The sequence below is a fragment of the Bos taurus genome, chromosome 11, assembly GCF_002263795.3.
Source record: "Bos taurus isolate L1 Dominette 01449 registration number 42190680 breed Hereford chromosome 11, ARS-UCD2.0, whole genome shotgun sequence".
Classification (NCBI taxonomy): domain Eukaryota; kingdom Metazoa; phylum Chordata; class Mammalia; order Artiodactyla; family Bovidae; genus Bos; species Bos taurus.
In genome coordinates, this window is record NC_037338.1 from 10403898 (window position 1) to 10425181 (window position 21284).

Genomic DNA, 21284 nt, shown 5'->3' on the forward strand with positions numbered 1-21284 from the left:
CCCCGTCACAGTCTCCTTCTTGCTTATATAGGCCACTCAAGGGTTCCCACAGAGCATCTTCTGACCTGATTTTTGTCCCCTCTTTAAGATTCCCTGCCATGCCATCCCTCAAACCCCCCAAATCAGGGTTCACGTCTCGCTCAATCTCATTCCTCCAGAAAGCCTTTCCGGGACCACTTCTACCCCTGGGCTGTGGCCCATGGCCTGTCACTTATGTTCCTTCCCTTGCCCCTCCGCTCATGCCCAAGTCAGGTCCTTGACCTGTTTCAGGCAGGGAAGTGCGTCTTCCACCCCTTAGGAACTCTGGGGTGAGCCCACATCAGACACTGATGTTCTCATACATGGCTGTCCTAAGAACTTCTGCCCATGGCTTGAGAATACCTGGGCCACCCAGCAGGTCCTGAGCGAGGTTCCTGGGGTCAGGGCAGCGTCCTCTCCTGGATCCCCAAGCCCCAGATGTCTGGGCCTGAGCAGTCTGCCACAGAGCCCCAAGCTCCCTCCAGGCTTGTGCCTGTGTCTGAGCACTCCAGAAAACACACCTGCCCTGCAGCCCCCGTACCTGCTCTGCCAGCAGCCTGGCCCCCTTCCCCTACATCCTCATCAGTCATGTCCCACAGACGTGAGGTCCTATTACAGTTGATAGGCAGGGATAATGAGCACTTCATCTCCCACTTCATCCGCACAGCAACCCCTCAGGTGGGCGCCATGAAGTACATTCTCCTGATGCTGAAGACGTTTAGGACCTTGACTGATGCCACATGGCTAGTAAGTGGCAGAGCCAGGATTAGAGCCAAGTCGGTCTGGCTCAAGCACGCCCTGAACAGCCTCCTGAAGAACCCTACAAATGCCCTCACCTCAGTCAGATTCACCCTCTACCCATGTGCTGGGCAGCTTGTCCTCAGGTCACTGGTTTACTCTCTGGAATGGGAGAGCAAGGCAGAGCCCAGGGCCTTGGACACAGCCTTCAAGTGCCCACAGAAGGCTGGAATGTCACAGAGCACCTCCCAGCCCACCCTGACCATGTGCTCTTCTCTGCCAGGGAACAGAGAGTGACTGGCACCATCGTCTTCATCCTGACAGGGATCTCTGTCTTCCTGGCTCCTATCCTGCAGGTGAGGCTCCGCACCCTCTGCGAGGGCCCTGTCCATCTGCGAAGGCACTGGCCTGATGCTTCAGAGCGCGGAACAGGCTCTCCACATGGCCCCTAATAGGCCAAAGATATCCCGTCATCACTACTGTTTTCTGTAATATTGTATCCTTTACATCTCTGTTCCCTGGACTTCTCTGGTGGCTCAGATGGTAAAGCGTCTGCCTACAATGTGGGAGACCTGGGTTCAATCCCTAGGTCAGGAAGATCCCCTAGAGAAGGCAATGGCACCTCACTCCAGTACTCTTGCCTGGAAAATTCCATGGACACAGGAGCCCGGTAGGCCCCAATCCATGGGGTCGCAAGAGTCAGACACGACTGAGCCACTTCACTTTTACTGTCAGCACCAGGCCATCCTCATTGCTCTTTCTTACCCCTCCCAGGGTCCACCCTCACCTTTCTGGAGGACATTTCCACCCTTGCCAAATTCCATCCTTGCTTAAATCAGTAGCTTCTTAAGTTGGCTTTTTCCATTTTGCGGTTGTTGGCCTCCTCGTTCACATGTTTTCTGAAGTTTAAACTTACAGGGGAGGCTTCTGTCACTGCTCTTGGGGCCTGTGTTCTGCTCCTCTGTCTTGCATGTCTTGGGCACATAAGTGACTTTTTCCTCCTACTATAGCTTCAAATAGTCCCATTAGATCAGCTGGAAGAGGTGATAACGATAAGGAATATATTTGGAGCATATATCTCCCAGAATGGCTCATTCAGGGGTGAGCTTGTGAAAAAAAAAAAACAAGACTAATGAACCATGATGTTAATTGATTTATGATGGGAAAAATTTCTGGCTTGAGAATTGGTGCTGAACACAACCAAACAGTATTGAATAATTTTTTTAAGGGATGTTTCCATTTTGCAGGAAACAGATTACATACAATGGGGGAGAGAGGGATGTTTTGTTAATTTAAAAGAATATTTTAAATGATCAGGGAATATTTGCTTTTATGGAGGGGCTTCCAAAGAACCATTGTGCCTGTCAATCCCAATACTGTCCAACAGCTGAGTGTGTGTGTTAAAAAAGCTCCAACAGGCACTTTAGGAGCCAAGAGTTCCTACGAACACTGCAGATGCAGTGTCTGCCTCCCTGTGAGAGAGTGACTACTGTGCCCCAGCTGGTGATTGTTCAGTTATTTATTTAGTCATTTCTCACAAGCTCTTGTATTTGAATGGAACATAAAGCAATTAGAAAACCCCACTCATTTCCCTCCTTTTGTTCCATTTGCATTTTATCAGTTATCTCATGGACACATTATGAGTATCACTCTTCTAGGGTTTTGAACTCACGTTTGCCGTGGGCTGTGCTTAGTCGCTCAGTCGTGTCTGACTCTTTGTGACCCCACAGACTATAGCCCACCAGGCTTCTCTGCCCATTGGATTCTCCAGGCAAGAATACTGGAGTGGGCTGCCATGCCCTCCTCCAGGGGATCTTCCCAACCCAGGGATCGAACCCAAGTCTCCCACATGCAGGCGGATTCTTTACCATCTGAGCCACCAGGCAAGCCCTAATTTTAGTAAATTTTTGTTTTTTCACTAATTTTGTCTATCTTAACATAAATATCAACAGCATGCCCAGGGAATATACTTAAAGTAATTGGGATGAAAATAGTTCTGTGCATAAGATATGCTATTGCCCAAGCATCTGATGATCATATTTTAAGCGATGTGTAGCCTCATTGCTCGTTCTTTGGTAAAATACAGTTTCCTATTGTAAGCAGCAATGGAAACTCCTTTCTGCTGCAATTTTCCACACAAAAAGCTTGTGTACTGTATTTATTAATTTATGCATCTTATAAAAACAAATGAGGGGACTATCCCGGTGGTCCAGTGGGTAAGACTCTGGGGCTCCCAGGGCAGGGGGCCCAGATTCAATCCTTGGTCAGGAAACTAGATCCCACACATGCCGCAACTAAGACCCAGCACAAATAAACAAATAGATATTTTTAAAATGAGGGACATTCCATTGTGTGTGCGTGTATATATATACACCGCAATTTCCACATCCATTCATGTGTCAGTGGACATCCAGGCTGCTTCCACGTCCTCGCTCTTGCAGTGTTGCTGCAGCAAACACTGGGGCGCACGCTTCTCTTTCAGTTATGGTTTCCTCAGGGTCCATGCCCAGTAGCGGGATTGCTGGGTCATATGGTAGTTCTTTTCCTAGTTTTTTAAGGAATCTCCATAGTGTTCTCCATAGTGGTTGTTATCAGTTTATATTCCCACCAACAGTGCAAGAGGATTCCCTTTTCTCCACATCCTCTCCAGCATTTATTGTTTGTGGTACATATACACAACGTATATTACTCAGCTTTAAAAAAAAAAGAATGCATTTGTCAGTCTTAATAAGGTGGATGAACCTAGAGCCTATCGTACAGAGTGAAGTCAGAAAGAGAAAGACAAACGTTGTATATTGACGCGTGTGCATGGAATCGAGAAAGATGGCACTGCTGAGCCTGTGTGGGGGAGGGAGCGGGCGGGGTGAATGGAGAGGGTCGCGTGGAAACAGACATCACCACGTATGGAATAGAGAGCCAGTGGGGATTTGCTGTGTGACTCAGGGAGCTCAACCCAGTGCTGTGTGCCAGCCTAGAGGGGTGGGATGGGGTGGGAGATGGGAGGGAGGCTCAAGGCGGAGGGGACGTATGTATATCTGTGGCTGATTCATGTTGATATATGGCAGAAGCCGGCACAATATTGTAAAGCAAACATCTTGCAATAAAAAAAATTTTAATAAAATTTCAGCCCTGTGGGGGGCGGAATGAGAAAATTCCCTGGCAGTCCAGTGGTTAGGACTTGCACTTTCATTGCTGTGGCCTGGGTTCGATCCCCGGTTGGAGAGCTGATCTCACAAGCCAGGCAGTGCAGCAAAAAGAAGAGAAAAACAAGCTCTGTAAACAGGGTGAGGTGCCATCTAGGGGGAAATGTTCATTATGGCGTTAGCTGTCATGACAAAGTTTTTATGGGGTTTATTATAGCTCCAAATGCTCTGATACTGTTGTTGCATTCCATCACAAAAGGATTTGAAAAATCTGGCTGCCACTCTTTTACAATGAGTGGAAATATATATATATAATCATTTTATTTAGTCTTTTTGACACATTTTATAACAGGAAAGACATCTAAAGTCTTACCATAAGATTTAAGATTTCTGATGTAATTATATCAAGGTATATATCAAGGATTTCAAAATTGTTCGATGATTGAAGCATTATCATTAGTTTGTTGCTGTTGTTTAGTCGCTAAGTTGTGTCCAACTCTTGTGATCCCAAGGACTGTAGCCTCCCAGGCTCCCCTGTCCATGGGACTTCCCGGGCAAGAATACTGGAGTGTGGGTTGCCATTTCCTTCTCCAGGGCATCTTCCTGACGCAGGGATCGAACCCACATCTCTTGCGATGCAGGTGGATTCTTTACCCACAAGCCACCAGGGAAGCCACTGGTTGACACCAGTGCTAAACGCGACATTGCTTTTAGGTAGAGATATTTGGTATAGCCAGTTCAAGAAAAATACAACTTTAAAACAGATTTGAGTTACTGGATAGAATCCCAGAATTTATTTCCAATCAAGAAAATATTCCATGAAGCTTGTTTAAGTTTTTGCAACTCTAAATTTTCCTAGTTCTATCAACATAGGCAAGTACTAGACTCATTGAGAACTCACACTAGAGAACTATTTACCCAAGGCCATGCTTTAGTTGCAGAGAAGGCAATGGCACCCCACTCCAGTACTCTTGCCTGGAAAATCCCATGGACGGAGGAGCCTGGTAGGCTGCAGTCCATGGGATCGTTGAGTCAGACATGATTGAGCGACTTCACTTTCCCTTTTCTTTCATGCATTGGAGAAGGAAATGGCAACCCACTCCAGTGTTCTTGCCTGGAGAATCCCAGGGACGGGGGAGCCTGCTGGGCTGCCATCTCTGGGGTTGCACAGAGTCAGACACGACTGAAGCGACTTAGCAGCAGCAGCAGCAGCAGCAGCAGCATGCTTTAGTTGAAAATTTTAGTTTTTATCTATGTAGCCAACAGAGAAGATGCTGCAGATTTTGAGGGTGTAAGTTATATCCTAGATGTTAGTGTTTTTATTGTTATTTTTGTTTGTATATCATTTATTAACTTCACCTATTTCTGTACCAATTCCCCCAGTAGAGTTCTGTTCTAGGACTTCTCAAACTTTCATGTGTATTAAAATTCATCTGGAAATTTTGTTAAATGAAGATACTGACTCAGTAGCTGTGTGGGGGGCCCCAAATTCTGCATTTTTAACAAACTCACCAATGGTACCAAATCATGCTGGTCCAAAGATCACACTTTGAGCAGCAAGGAACAAAACCACCTCCTACCCATCTCTCTGAACCAATGAACGGTTAGACTGACGTTAGATACAGTGATGTTTACTAGAGGATCAGTGATAATCTTCAGTCCTTCCATCACCAATTTGCAAATATTTGGTTATCTTGCCAAACAAAGGCACTGGGGGATGAAGTGACTGTGTATCTGCTGGGCAGCATAAATGTCTTACAGACTCAGTTTTGCAGATTCTCAGTTCATTCCAAGCCCCAAAGGGTTTTTCTTGTTTTACTTTTTGTTAGCAACTCGCCACAGCTTGTCAGGATTGTGAATTTCTGCCTACTGCCTCAGAGGAACTCCTGATCGTATCAGAAGCTTCCCCTTTTGTCCCCATATTGTTCTCACGGTCTCAAACTCAAATTATATAGGAAGGTCTTATGTTTGTAGGACCCTGATCCTTGTTCTTCGCTTTAGCAAGTGGTATAAAGCTGACACTAGAGGCACCTTTTTGCCGCTTTACTCTGTCATTAATATTTGAGAAAAGCTCCTCCCTGGATATCCAAGAAAGATTTGCATCAGTTAATCTAGAATTCTAGATTACAACCCCATCACTGGTCAGAGTGTAATGTCACAGACCTTTCGGATTTTCTGAGAAAGCTCTTTCAGCCTGCAAATGACAAGATGTTGTTCAGTTGCTAAGTGGTGTTTGACTCTTTGCAATCCCATGGACTGCAGAACACCAGGCTTCCCTGTCCTTCACTATCTCCTAGAGTCGCTCAATTTCGTGTCCACTGAGTCAGTGATGCTATCTTACCATCTCATTCTTTGCCAACCTCTTCTCTTTTTGCCTTCAATCTTTCCCAGCATCAGGGTCTTTTCTAATGAGTCGATTCTTCGCATCAGGTGGCCAAAGCATTGGAGCTTCAGCTTCAGCATCAGTCCTTCCAATGAATATTCAGGATTGATTTCCCTTAGGATTGACTGGTTGGATCTCCTTACAGTCCAACAGGCTGTCAAGAGTCTTCTCCAGCACCACATTCAAAAGCATCAGTTCTTTGGTGCTCAGCCTTATTTATGGTCCAGCTCTCACATCTGTACATGACTACTGGAAGAAACCATAAGTTTGACTATATGGACCTTTCTCAGCAAAGTGATGTCTTTGCTGTTTAATACACAAATGACAAGACCGGAGACAATTCCCTAGGCTTAATAATGAGGTGATGATAATCAGTCACTGATAACTGCAAACTAAGACAGTCCAGTTCTTCTGTTTGATGTGGTTTTCACCCTCGTTAGAGCAAAACAGAAGTTTCAAGCCATATTAAATGTGTCAGACTTCCCTGGTGGTCCAGTGGTTAAGAATCTCCCTGCCAATACAGGGGACATGAGTTCGATCCCCGGTCCCAGGAAGATTCCACAAGCTGTGGGGCAACTAAGCCCAAGGGCCACAACTATTGAAAATGTGCTGTACAAAAAAGAAAAGAAAAGAAAATGTGCTGTACAAGAGAAGCTGCTGCCGTGAGAAGCCTGCAGACTGCAACCAGAGTAGCCCCACTGTCCTCAACCACACGCAGCGACTAGGACCCAGTGCAGCCAAAATAAATTAAATTTTAAAAGATTTGTGTTGTTACAGATTATAGCTTAATCTTTTATTTAAGATTTCATTTCTCTCTTAATTGCTCCCACACTTTGAGGCTGATTCTGCTAAGTCTGCTAAGTCGCTTCAGTCATGTCCGACTCTGTGCAACCCCATAGACAGCAGCCCACCAGGCTCCCCCGTCCCTGGGATTCTCCAGGCAAGAACACTGGAGTGGGTTGCCATTTCCTTCTCCAATGCATGAAAGTGAAAAGTGAAAGTAAAGTCACTCAGTCGTGCCCGACTCTTAGCGACCCCATGGACTGCAGCCCACCAGGCTCCTCCATCCATGGGATTTTCCAGGCAAGAGTACTGGAGTGGGGTGCCATTGCCTTCTCCATTGAGGATGATTAGGCCAGATTTTTTTGTCAGACTATTTTCCATTATAAGTTATTACAAAGTATTGACTCTTGTTCCCTGTGTTGTACTGTAGATCCTTGTTGTTTAAACGTTGTATATACAGTAGTGTGTATCTGTTAATTCCATACTCTAATTTATTCCTCCCTCTCCCTTTCCCCTCTGGTAACCGTACATTTCTTTTCTTCGTCCGTGAGCCTGTTTCTGTTTTATACAGATTCATCTGTATTATTTTTTAGATTCCACGTGTAAGTGGTGTCATATAGTATTTGTCTTTGTCTGACTTAGTATGGATATTCTCTAGGTCCATCCATGTTGTGCAAATGGCAATATTTCATTTTTTATTGCTATGTAATAGGATAATATTTCATTGTATGTATGTATGATGTATACTTATCTGTAGATATACACAAAGATACCCACCACATTTATTAAACCAATTGTCTGTTGATGAGTTGAAATTTTTGCCTTATTTAATAATAAGGCAAAAACCTCCTCATATACCAATGGAATGATGTCATGGACCCATGTTTCCTTTAAGTTCAAATGTCGTAGAGTGAGTCCAAATCATGCTTTGTGTTTAAAAAATAGCCTGCTGCTACTACTGCTAAGTCACTTCAGTCGTGTCCGACTCTGTGTGACCCCATAGACAGCAGCCCACCAGGCTCCCCCGTCCCTGGGATTCTCCAGGCAAGAATAGCCTAGTTTATTTTAAATGAGAGGTTGTTGATTTGTTTGGATTTGCCAGCATTCTTAAATGGACTTCTAAAAGTTGGATATAGTACTTTGTGTTCTTGCGAGTGTTCAGCACAGCAGCCCTGGGAGGGAGCGAACCAGCCTCGTGCAGGTAAAGGGAAGGAGAAAAGAAGGAAAGACACAGCTTACGCAGTGGAGACGTACCTTAGAAATCTTCTAAAGAGTCTCGTGCCCGCTGTAGACCAGTATGAGTGATAAGATCCCGTGTTTGGAAAAGCGAACTACCCAAGAGCATGATGGGAAGGATAGCTACCCACGAGACCATCAGCACTTGGTTGTCGCCCATTGGCGGTCACTTCATACACTGTTCTGCTTCTTTTTTACCTGATTGTATGTGTTGCATGAGTTTTGTTCCTCAGCAGGTACTCCCCACTAGTAGGTAAGCTCATCAAGGGTCACCAGCCCCCTGCAAGCTGAGCAGTGCAGTTTAGGGGGGCCCTTAGCTGGGGCTGGAGGTGGGAAGGGGCTGGCACGAATGAGCAGTCTGTAGATATTTGCCATGTTCCAAGTTAATCTTCAGCCGGACTACACTGCTTCTGTAGGGCATAAAGTTGGGGGCGGGGAGGGGGGAGGCTGGGAGAGCAGCTGTTCACTGGGTTAGAAAAGGGGCAGCAGAGCCCCAGAGACCATCTCCTCCCCCACGGACACTCTTGCTCCAGATGTGGTCACAGATGCTTCATTCCTCCAAAATTCCAACTCTTTCAACACCTGGGGAAAGCCGAGGCTGACCAGGCTGCCTCCGTGACTTGGCAGACACTGCCATCCTGAACAGAGTGGCCAGCAGCCTGCTGTGGTCGTGGCCCAGTCCAGAGCTCTGCCTCCCCTCTCGTTTCAGTACATCCCTTTGCCAGTGCTGTATGGAGTCTTCCTCTACATGGGTGTGGCCTCCCTGAATGGCATCCAGGTAAGGACCCTTAGGTCCTTAGGTCCTCAGTTTACAGATGAAGAAACTGAGGTTCAGAACTCAAAACCCAGATCACGCTGATTCCTATGAGCATTTCACTACCACTCTCTGCTAAGGCAAGCTGTACAGAAGAAAACATTTTGCTATTTACCATGATATACCAGATAGCTTGTGTTGCTTTCAAGTTGCATTTTCCTTGAAAGTGGAGTGTTTACTGGGGCCTGAACCAGGGCTTTACCCCTCCCCAAGAGCTCAGCACCCCGCCATAAAATCTCATTATACCTCCTCCTAGACCTCCATTCCCCCTCCTTTGCATCCTCGAGACCTGACTAGGGGCTCCCCTCAATGAGACCCTGCTGTGGCACCCATTCTACCAGATCCAAGCCCCCAGCAGGGCCAGCAGGGTCTCCAAGGCCTGGCTGAGACTCACACTGTCCTCACCAGTTCTGGGATCGCTGCAAACTCTTCCTGATGCCCGCCAAGCACCAGCCAGACCATGCCTTCCTGCGGCACGTGCCGCTGCGCCGGATCCACCTCTTCACCCTGGTGCAGATACTCTGCTTGGCTGTGCTCTGGATCCTCAAGTCCACAATGGCCGCCATCATCTTCCCAGTCATGGTAAGATGGGCACAGGCTTCTCCCTCCTTGTTCTGCAGGTTCAGCCAGGGAAGGTGTCCACAGGGAGACCCACCCTAGTCTCCTCCACAATGGCCTCTCTTGGGGTCACAAAGGCAGGCACAGATCAAGATTCGGGTTGTGACTCCAGGCCAGATGGAGCTAGGGGGTTGATGGTGGAATGGAGAGGCTTAGAGGGGGCACAGGTTGTGTGTGGTGGGTGGATACTGTAGTGACAATCCACACGCCTGCCTCCACCCAGCTCAGGTCAGGGCGGCTCAGTGAGAATGCAAAAGCCACCCAAACTCCCCTTCTCTGTGGTGTGATGGAGCTGGGCAAATTCAACAAGGAGACTGAGTGCCCCACTGCCAAAATTCAAACCAAGTGCAGAAGTAGATCTATGCTAAGTATATACCTTTCAATAACATTGAATTTGAAAAATGAATGGGGGGATGGGATAGGGAGAGCTAGAATCAGAGATTTAGAACTTCAAATTTTAATGTCATTAACATGTCATTGTTTGGAGAGGCTGGGGAAAGTATGTGAGAATTCTTTGGCTATTCTTGAAATTGTGGGTAAGTTTTAAATTATCCCAAAATTAAAAGTGAAAAGAAGAAAAGCCCACAACATGTATCTGTCCCCGTGGGGAGCAGTGGGCTCTGCCCCTGCCGGGGCCTGGGAAATAGAGGGGGTTACTATGGGCTAATGCTTTGGGGAAGCCCTGGGTGGGCCCCAAAGCCTGCAGGGCTGGATTAGGGGCCAAATTGAGGACACAGAGTAGATCGGAAATATCCTGAGGGCTCTGAGTCAGTGCTTCTTGACCCTGGCTGCTCATAAGAGTCACTTGGGAACTTTATAAAAGTACATGTGGGCCTCACCCACAGATTGATTAAGACAGAACCTCAGAAAAACCCAGGCATTGGTGTTTGTAGTAAGTTTACAAGTAAGCATAAATCTGCATCCAAGGTTGAAAACCACAACTCCAGGGAATGTGAAATGGATCCTCTCCAACAGTGGGGAGTTCAGGGGTGATGCTGCGTGCTGAATCACCCCTGAACTGGAGAAGTGTTGAGAAGGTTCCAAAGATACCAGCAAAAGTCCCTGAACTGACTGAGGGAGGGGAAAAAAAAATGCTGGAGTTTGGGGCCTTGAACCCATGGTTTTCTCTGAACTCTCACCACAGATCCTGGGTCTCATCATTGTTCGAAGGCTTCTGGACCTCATCTTTTCCCAGCATGACCTGGCCTGGATTGACAACATCCTCCCAGAGAAGGAGAAAAAGGAGGCAGATAAGAAGAAGAGAAGGAAAGGGGCCCATGAAGACAGTGACGAGGAGGTGGGGAGGATGGGAGGCCTCAGCTGACGGGAGGGATCAAGACCCTCCCTCCACCTCTGCCATGGCCAGGGAGGGGTGGCTTCTCAGGTATCCAGGGGGCACTGCCCGGGCCCAGCCTTGGTCTGATGTGCTGAGATCACGTCTGTTTCTGTGAATACCATTATCGTAGGCCAGAATGTATGAGCCCCCTCACCCAGGGAAAAGGTTGGCCAGGCCCACTGTCTCCAATTTCTGTGGGCCCCTGGGCTCATTGTAACAGCAGTATAGGCCCCAGAGGGGACAGTGCAGAAGCCTCGGCTCCATCATCAAGGTTATGACAACTGACCTCCAAAGGACAGAGCAGGCCTGGCGGGGAGGGTGCTAATGGGGACTCACTAGTAGACTGGATTCCTGGACAAGTGGGAAGATTGGGGCCGAGTCTTGCTTGGAGCTGTCCCTAGGGTCCTGGGGAGGGAGGTGGGGGAAGAGGCACAGGTCCTCACTGAAAGAGTGACCAATTCCCCAAATGTCTGGGACCTCTCAGTTGCCCCATCAGCCCCTCCCTTCTCCCATGTTCCTCCCCATCTCACCCTAAAACAGGGAGTCAACAGACAAGAAGCCAGTCCCGAATTTATAGTAAATTACAAAATATTTGTGGATAAGATTGTCTACTTCAAGTTTTCATTACAAATGATGAAACTGTCCCCAAAATGGAAGTGATTCACCCAAAATGGTCATGTCTAGGAGGGAATAAGAAAACCATTCCCCACTTTGGATCTGATCATTTCCCATATACTGAGCTGCCCATGCCATTCCTAATAACCATGTCTGGCTCCCATCCTTCCCAGTCTGACCCAAACCCATATCCCTGCCTCCACCATCAACTATTCTAGCAATCTTGCCTTTTGCAGATCAAAGTTGCTCACAGGCAAGCCCTTGCTGACTGACTAATGACAATCAAACCGCCTTCTGATGATAGTGATAGGCCCAAACTCCCCTGGTCCTTGATTACTGTCCTCTTCCAGGAAGGTAAGAGGCCCACAATCCCTGTCCACATGTTTTTCATTGATTTCCCGCCCCCCTCCAAAGGGCTGTGCTGCACAGCTTACAGGGCCTCGGCTCCCCGACCAGGGAATTGAACCCGGGTCACAGCAGTGAAAGCTCAGAATCCTAACCACTAGGCCACCAAGGAACTCCCCTTTGTGAATGAGTTAGATGATTTGAAAGTTAGGTTCTGCAAACAAAGAAGCCGAGAGTCTAAGTGCCTTTTAAAGACAAATATTCTTTCATTGATTCATTCAATAAATATTTGAGTGCCTACCACATGCCAGGAACTATTTCAGGGGAGGGAAAAAAGCTTCCTTTATATATGCAAAGGAAAACTGGGATCCAATTTACATAAATTCATTTTACACACATCTTCACAATTGGTGTGAGGTTCACTCCCAAATGACTGTTATCATGACAGTTGAAACAGTTCTAATGAGTAACATTCCTGCAAGAGTAGTGTCCTCTCCAGTGTCCTCAGTGGGCCCCAGGGTATTTGCAGTACCCACCACCTGTCTGGGTGTGAAGAGGATGGTGATTTGCACACTGCGGATGCATGTGTTTTCCATCCTGGCAAGAAAGCCAACACTGTTGTACTGGTGGTGTTTATCAGCTCTTCCCACTGTTGCTCTCCAGCCCCAGTTCCCTCCTCCCTCAGTTATAAAGATTCCCATGGAAAGTGTCCAATCAGATCCCCAAAACAGTATCCACTGCATTCAGTTCAGTTCAGTTCAGACAGTCACTCAGTCGTGTCCAACTCTTTGCGACCCCATTAATCGCAGCACGCCAGACCTCCCTGTCCATCACCAACTCCCAGAGTTCACTCAGACTCATGCACAGCGAGTTGGTGATGCCATCCAGCCATCTCATCCTCTGTCGTCCCCTTCTCCTCCTGCCCCCAATCCCTCCCAGCATCAGAGTCTTTTCCAGTGAGTCAACTCGTCGCATGAAGTGGCCAAAGTATTGGAGTTTCAGCCTCAGCATCAGTCCTTCCAATGACCATCCAGTACTGGTCTCCTTTAGGATGGACTGGTTGGATCTCCTTGCAGTCCAGGCAACAGTTAAAAAGCATCAATTCTTCAGCACTCAGCTTTCTTCACAGTCCAACTCTCACATCCATACATGACCACTGGAAAAACCATAGCCTTGACTAGATGAACATTTGTTGGCAAAGTAATATCTCTGCTTTTTAATGTGCTATCTAGGTCGATCATAACTTTCCTTCCAAGGAGTAAGCGTCTTTTAATTTCATGGCTGCAATCACCATCTGCAGTGATTTTGGAGCCCCCAAAAATAAAGTCTGACACTGTTTCCACTGTTTCCCCATCTATTTCCCATGAAGTGATGGGACCAGATGCCATGATCTTCGTTTTCTGAATGTTGAGCTTTAAGCCAACTTTTTCACTCTCCTCTTTCACTTTCATCAAGAGGCTTTTTAGTTCCTCTTCACTTACTGCCATAAGGGTGGTGTCATCTGCATATCTGAGGTTATTGATGTTTCTCCTGGCAATCTTGATTCCAGTTTGTGCTTCTTCCAGCCCAGCGTTTCTCATGATGTACTCTGCATATAAGTTAAATAAGCAGGGTGACAATATACAGCCTTGACGTACTCCTTTTCCTGTTTGGAACCAGTCTGTTGTTCCATGTCCAGTTCTAACTGTTGTTTCCTGACCTGCATACAGGTTTCTCAAGAGGCAGGTCAGGTGGTCTGGTATTCCCATCTCTTGAAGAATTTTCCACAGTTTATTGTGAGCCACACAGTCAAAGGCTTTGGCACAATCAATAAAGCAGAAATAGATGTTTTTCTGGAACTCTCTTGCTTTTTTGATGATCCAGAGGATGTTGGCAATTTGATCTCTGGTTCCTCTGCCTTTTGTAAAACCAGCTTGAACATCTGGAAGTTCACGGTTCACATATTGCTGAAGCCTGGCTTGGAGAATTTTGAGCATTACTTTACTAGCGTGTGAGATAGTGCAATTGTGCGGTAGTTTGAGCATTCTTTGGCATTGCCTTTCTTTGGGATTGGAATGAAAACTGACCTTTTCCAGTCCTGTGGCCACTGCTGAGTTTTCCAAATTTGCTGGCATATTGAGTGCAGCACTTTCACAGCATCATCTTTCAGGATTTGAAATAGCTCAACTGGAATTCCATCACCTCCACTAGCTTTGTTCGTAGTGATGCTTCCTAAGGCCCACTTGACTTCACCTTCCAGGATGTCTGGCTCCAGGTGAGTGATCACACCATGGTGATTATCTGGGTTGTGAAGCTCTTTTTTGTACAGCTCTTCTGTGTGTTCTGCATTAACAGTAAATAAAACACATTGTGTCTCTCCCTTCCTACTTACTACTAATCCTCTACCTCTTCCTCAAGGAATTTTCACTTTTAACTCAGATCTGTTGGTCTTAGGACTCCTGTGCTAGGCAGAATTCAAAAAGAACTGGGCTATAAGAATTGGGACTCCAACCATATGGAAGCCCCAAATCAGAGTGTATAGATTTCAGTGGTCTTCACTTTAGTGTGGGCAAACCCCCTCTTTCCTTCCTTACCCCTTGTGCCCCCAGTTGCCCATGGCACCACCTGCCCCCTCTTGCACTGTTTCAGATGCACTAATCCAAACATGGCCTGTTGAGCCTCGCATGTTGCCTATGATTGTTGAAATGACTGAGAGCTCAAATCCCAGCTGAGCTGCTCCTCTAGGAGAGCAAGTAGCATCACACTAGGATTATGAATTAGTCAAGGTCCTAGGGCTTGCTCCCCGAGGTTCTGAATGAGTGACAAACACCTTCCACATGTTGGAAGGGAACCTGCCCCAAAAGGACCAGATGTGGTTTATGAAGACCCTGGGGGATTTTTTTTGCTGTCTTTACCCACTCCCAGCCTCAGCTTCCTATCGGTGGACAGTCCTGTCATCAAGACAACACAGTCTATCCTGGGCGTAGTCTGAAAGATCCCAACATGAGTCCTGACCCTGGTGCCCCTAAGGGCTTGGCACTTTCCCATTTTAGGCATCCTGCCAGCCCCCACAAGGGCCTTCCAGCAAAGGGGCTTCCCCTTATATTCTCCCACAGAGGTACTTCTTCCTTGTGAATTTCCCACTCTCCTTCTCCTTTCCTCTTGTATACATCCATCTCCCTTCCTCATTTTCCCCTGGCCCCTGCCATGCCTCCCACCTACCTCTGGGTGAAGGAATAACTGAAGCGGAAGCCACCCACCTCCGGGGTCCCTGTATCATCTGGTGTAGCACTGGCCACGGGGTTAGAGAACAGAAAGGAGAGGAAATGGGTGAGGGAAGCACTGGAGAAAGAGTATTCTCCAGAATAGTTCTCAAACCTGCTCCACATCTGACACTTTAATTTTCCTGCCAGGACAAAGATCTTCCAGTTGGAGTTACTCACTCTGATTCTTCCTTCAGTGATTCAGAACTTGACCGAAGGTAATAGCCATGAGACAGTCTCTTTGGGTGTTAGATAAGAGAATAAGCAATGGCTTGAATGCCTAGGATTTCTCAAGTCAGTGTCTCAGTAAAAGGCCTCTGCTGCTCCACCTCAGGACACAAAGGCGCAGACCTGATGAAGTATCAAATAACAAGTCTGTCCTCTTACTGACGTAATGTGATGACTACACACGAGGGTATTCGTGTTTGGTAAAGGAAATTATTATAAAATATGAAGTAGAATGAAAATTGAAAGTAAATACTGAAAAAAAGACAATAGAAACTAGACATGATTTAAGTATATATTACTGAAAGCTGGGATACGTGAACTTTAAGAATCAAAACACCAAGCACTTTAATGCTCTGTGGAATAAAACAACAGCATGGTTAATTAGCAAAGGTGAGAAAAGGTATCAGGGAAAACTAAATATCAATGATCGAGTGGAGATAAAAATAGTCAAGAAAGAATTCAAGGCCCAGTTTCCAGCAACTCCCATGCCAACAATGTGATTCCTTGCTGTTTTTAATGAGAAGCCACCCTCAAAAAAGGTGGGACTACTTGATGACTGAAAACAAGGAAAGGGATCAAAAATAGAAACAAGGAATTCAGAGTCAATAGAGTCTGCCTCAGTCATCACTGTGGAAGGTGGTGAGGGCAGTCGTACTCCCACGGTGCACCCTAAACTGGACCGGAGTCACTGTGCTACATCTAACGGGAAAAGCATGGGCTGTCCGACTCCAGATATAGATGGCACACACCCAGAAGATTGTAAGACACGTGTACAAGAGAGTGTAGATCACCTAAGGGATCTTCTGAGTTATAAGTCAAACCTGTTATCACATTGCCCGGACGAGATTTATCACCAGTACAAGCGTTAGGCCCAAGGCCACCATAACCCAGGAGTGTCAAGTCCAAATGACATATGTGCCTGCCATCTCATCCCACTTCCCGAGCCAGGGCTCCTGGGCTCCTCATGCCACTGATCTTAATAAATAAATGTGTTAGGAGAAAAGCACTCTGTCTATCTTGATTTATTTTCATTTTAAAGTAGCCTATACAAAATTGAATCTCCAATTGCTCCAATTTCAGTTAATGGAGAGAGAATTTGGATCAGGATAGAATACCTCCAAAACCCTGTTAAAGGACACAAAGCATAGGACAAGGTCAAAAATGCGGAATATTTCATCAACAGTAATGGTACCTCAACTACACTGGTATTTTACTGAATCTATGAAAGTAGATGGAAGCAAAGATGACTAATAGCAGGATTCCATTTCAGTGAAGAAAAGAAACTCAGCAACAGGATCTAGTTTAGCAGATTAGCATCCACTATCTACCAGGCGTGGTGGTTAATCCCTGGGACTAGAGAAAGACAGACATATGAACAAAGATATACACCACCCTGTGCCAAGAACAACGGAGAACACGCAAAAGAAGGGACAGGAATCTCAGGGAGGGATCAACCTTACCCAGAGAATAAATAGGAACGATAAATAGGAGTCCACCGGGTGTGCATAGAAAAGGAAAAAAGAGAGAAAAGGCACTGCAGGTGCCGAGAAGAGGCCTGAAATACTGCAGACACAGGGCTAAGAACAGGGCAAACTGCAAGCAGAAGTTCGAGCAGAGAAGGTTCTTGTCTTGCCAGGCTAAGGAGCATGAATTCTCTCCTTTGAACAATGGGGGACCAGTCAGGTTCATGATCCAGAAGTTCCCTCTGGCAACCATGTGGAAAATAGGTTGAAGTAGGGCAAGAGCAGCAACTGTGACAGCTGAAGGCCAAGCAGATAGGATACTGCTAGTTCCTGTGATGTGTTAAGAGATCAACAGCAAAGACAGAACTGTTTGCCCTAGAACCCTGTTCTGGGAGATAGCATTTAAAAACACCATACCCTAGAAAAATCATTCTTCCCTCCTCTCTTTCTCATTCAGCATCACCCTGCACTTCAAAATCTCCTGTCCAGCCTCACCTGCCTTCAACTACTCACAGAGCCCAGTCTTCATGGTGCCACAGGTGAAGATAGAGATGGAGCCAGAGTGTGACTTCACAGACATGGACAGATACGGGAGAGAGGCTGACGGCGAGACCACCCTCTAGGAGGAAGAGCTTCCCCTGGACGGGGCACAGTGAGGGCCTGGCTTAGTCTTCACCGTGAGGGTCTGGGCCAAAACCCTTCACTTTTCAAAGCCTGTTCCTATATTTATCAAGCAGAGAGAGTCATTCTGCCTGATCGATGAAAACTGGAGATCTGTCATGCAAAGCCCTTTCCTTCCCTTTGTAGTTATGAAAATAACTAAAGCTTACTGGTACACGTTATTTTAAAATGCAATCCAGCATAGAAATGATAACATTTCTTTTGAGATGAAAAAAATGCTTGCCTCTCAAAACTGTAGATAAGATAAAGGGGCACTAGTCAGTTTTTATTTAAAACAAATACCAGTTAAAATTTTTTTTAATGCTTAGATTTTAAATTATCTAGATGGTCTTAAAAGAACTGTTAAAATACTTGTACTTCAATAGACCAAGGTTGGAAATTTTGTTTTGCAAATTAAGAAATGCTAAAAAGGTCTTCTTATCTCTCCATCCCATGCAGTTTTCTATGAAGAGTTTGAACCATCTGCATTCTGGGCCTTGTTCCAGCACAGAAGTGTGACTGGGGCTTTCCCAGTTTGACAGCTAGTTCTGAAAGTCTGGCTGTGAAAGAACCAACACATTTGAGTGGATGTTTTAAAAACAGTTAAGTGAAATCTCAAATCACGTGGCAAATCAACCAAATGATCCTTTAAATTAGTATCACTGGTTTTTCAAGTACAGAATCACATTTCTTGATGCATTTGGGTAGCTCTTTCCTGCAAGTTTTCAATGGCCTGATTCCCAAAGTCCAACTAGCATTCACATGAACACTGTATGTTAGGCAAGGCCAATGTGAAATTTTGGAAGATTATAACTCTGTAATACTAGTCACACTAGTACTTTAAGGAATAATTGGAAACAAACTGGGTAGACTAAAACCCATTAATCACAGACCTTGCTTAAGATCAGTCTTTTTATCTTCAATTCACATTGAACAAGCACCAACCATGTTTATTCACCACCTGTGTGTGCCTGACAGCCACAGTGCATCTGACATTTACCTTCTCCAAAACAGCTATGGATTTGAATCTTGTGTAAATTAGTTACTTACCAGACTTACTCAAGATGACAAATGCAGGTGCTCTTTCTTCATTCCTTTCATTTTTTAAAGGTACACATGACACTGGACTCATTAACCAACTTGAGTATGGGGACAGCTAATTGCCTCTGATCCCCAGAGCCAGTACAGTGCCTGGTCCACAGAAAGCTCTCGGTGTTTATGAAATTAAATATCAGAAGTCCCTTCTAGGGATACTGCCACGAGGTAAAACGCTAAACCTCCACCACTTCTACTGAAAGCAACAGAATTACTGAGCTGCTCACTCATCCAGAACCATTGCCTGAGTTTAAGTATAAATTCTTTGTCTTCATCTATACCAATTCTGGGAGAGCTAACAATCTACTCTTAACATTGCAGTTTTAAAACCTGGCTGATTTCCAATAGCACTTTGTCCAAGCTGTGTTGTAGAAATGGTATGGATTCAGGATTAAATGTGCTTGATTAATCAAACAAGCTGGAAAGCTAAAATGTTGATTTTTTTTGTTGTAAATTGATCACTGTAATTTTTACCTTGTATGTTATTTGCATTTTGTACACATACACAGGAACATTTTAATTTTAATAGCTTTTAACAGGTTGACATATTGTTACTTCTTCATACAGGTCATACTTTTTTCCACTTGTAACTACAATTCAATAAAACTTAATCCCATTTGCTCATCTTGCTCCACGTCTAATAATTTAGGTGAGTCAGCAGGTATGATGTACAGACAGGAACTATACCTCATTTACAAAAACATTTCTAGAACTATTACCCCTCTTCCTCTCCAGAAAACTATCAAAAGCATAAAGGCAGCAAAGGAACAAGCAGGGGAGAAGGGCGGCTCTGCATTGTTCTCCTTCCTCTCGCTGCCTCAAGCTGCCTGGAGCGGGAGCTGCTCCTGCTTTATGAAAGCCAACTACTCAGCCCTCGAGCAGAAGACACAGGACCCATCCGAGCCGCAAACATGCCTGCCACAGCAAATACCTTCCGATCTGTGCAATCTAATGTTTTAAACACATACACACACAGGAAAAAAATTTATACATATTATGTGGAGGAGGGGGAGATTTGGCAAAACACATCAAGAAGTCCCGTGTAAATTGAACATATGGTTTAAAATACTCAGAACAAGACTAACCACTGAAATGAAGCTTACAGATGAAACTTCTGGCTTGGGATGTACAATTAAAAGGACTAGGCTGGTTTCTCCACAGCTCTTTAAACCAATTTGTTAAAGTCAAAGGATTGGATGTTACCAAATATAGGAATATTTAAATTGATTACATCCAATGAGAAAAATTAGGCCACAGGAGGATAGTAGCAGAAAGATGAAGTATTTCAGAAACTCTTTCCATATCAAGTCAGAAGTGTTTTATTTAAAAAATCAAAATGATGCAAAAAGTCCCTTAATAAAGTCTGATTAAATTCAGTATTAACTCTCACTATCAAAAATTGATCAAGGAAAGCCAACAGGTGCAGCAGAGAAAAGCTGCCAGCTGTTGACAGTTCTTTGGTGGAAAAGTAAGTTGCATACTTATATATAGCTGCCCTAATGATTATCAAGCCCAAGTTATGTTTTCCAAAAATAGGTTTCAAGATACACTAAAGAAACCATACAGACACCTCTAACAGTATAAAAATTTGACAGTGAAGTTTCAGGATATAGGAAAAGTCAAATATGACAACACACATGAATAATTTATAAAATAAGCCTTTCAATCCTAGAAAAGTAAAATGGGGAGACCCCAAGCGGTAAGGAACATAAAACAAGGGCTAATAGCAAATGGGAAAACCCCAGACATCTTCCCAATGACTGAGTCACAAAATGATAGGGAGACTATCAACATGCAGTTTTCCTTCTTTATCATCAACACATATAATAAATTAGGGTAAATTTTTTCCTACTCAATTACCATCATTTCTTTCTTCTTTAACTTTTCCCTAATTTTCTCTAGCAACATTTTTCCTTTGGTTTGACCAGTTGAACTCAAAAGGCTTGGAACCTAAAAGTGAGTATCAACTCATCATTGGAATAGCACTTGGGAAATGCAATCATAGAAAAGCCAAGCTTGGGCACATTGGTGGTGTAATGGTGAGCACAGCTGCCTTTCTAAAGAAGACAAATTTCAACTGAAGAGGCCTGACACAGTTAAGCAGCCATTCTCAGGGGGACAGGGTCCTCCCTGTGAATCTCTAGGGTAATGTTTCTCTTGGTTGGATCACATGACCCAGCATGACAGTGGCATGCTCCCTGGTAGGTTACTGCAGAGCTACGTGTGCAAACACACACTCATTTAAGCTTACAATAAATACAAAGCATTGTTTAAAGCCACGTAAGTAAAGAAAAAATATTGCATGTCTATAGACCTGGTTTTCCTCTTGAACTGGCTTGGAGTGCTGTTCATGACACAGAAGACACAATAGTCAATTACTTGCTACTCCAAGTTCCTTAGACTTCAGTACTTCCTGCTCTTCGAGCCTCAGCACTTTTTTTGCAGCAATAATGGTATTCTTCATCAGCATTGCCACAGTCATGGGACCAACACCCCCAGGGACTGGAGTGATGTAACCTGCTTTCTTCTTGACTCCTACACAGAGATAAGACAGGCAAACTCTTTAA

At 45.1% G+C, this 21284-nt stretch overlaps 2 protein-coding genes across 5 annotated transcripts in view; one reads left to right on the top strand and one right to left on the bottom strand.

Annotated features, from left to right (window-relative positions):
* Positions 1–19341, top strand: part of SLC4A5 (solute carrier family 4 member 5) — a 138108-nt gene extending 118767 nt beyond the window's left edge. For all 3 annotated transcript variants that reach the window (XM_015473386.3, XM_059891714.1, XM_059891715.1), the window contains 6 exons: positions 1040–1112; positions 9011–9079; positions 9524–9697; positions 10878–11030; positions 15422–15489; positions 17420–19341. In XM_015473386.3, coding sequence (XP_015328872.1) covers positions 1040–1112; positions 9011–9079; positions 9524–9697; positions 10878–11030; positions 15422–15489; positions 17420–17585 — 703 coding nt within the window. In that variant the 3' untranslated portion in view covers positions 17586–19341. The remainder of the gene's footprint in view (positions 1–1039; positions 1113–9010; positions 9080–9523; positions 9698–10877; positions 11031–15421; positions 15490–17419) is intronic.
* The window catches only part of MTHFD2 (methylenetetrahydrofolate dehydrogenase (NADP+ dependent) 2, methenyltetrahydrofolate cyclohydrolase), a 52155-nt gene continuing 50134 nt past the window's right edge, over positions 19264–21284 (bottom strand). The window contains exon 9 of one of the 2 annotated variants that reach the window (XM_059891248.1): positions 19264–21252. In XM_059891248.1, the coding sequence (XP_059747231.1) occupies positions 21089–21252 (164 nt within the window). In that variant the 3' untranslated portion in view covers positions 19264–21088. 2 annotated transcript variants of the gene reach the window in all.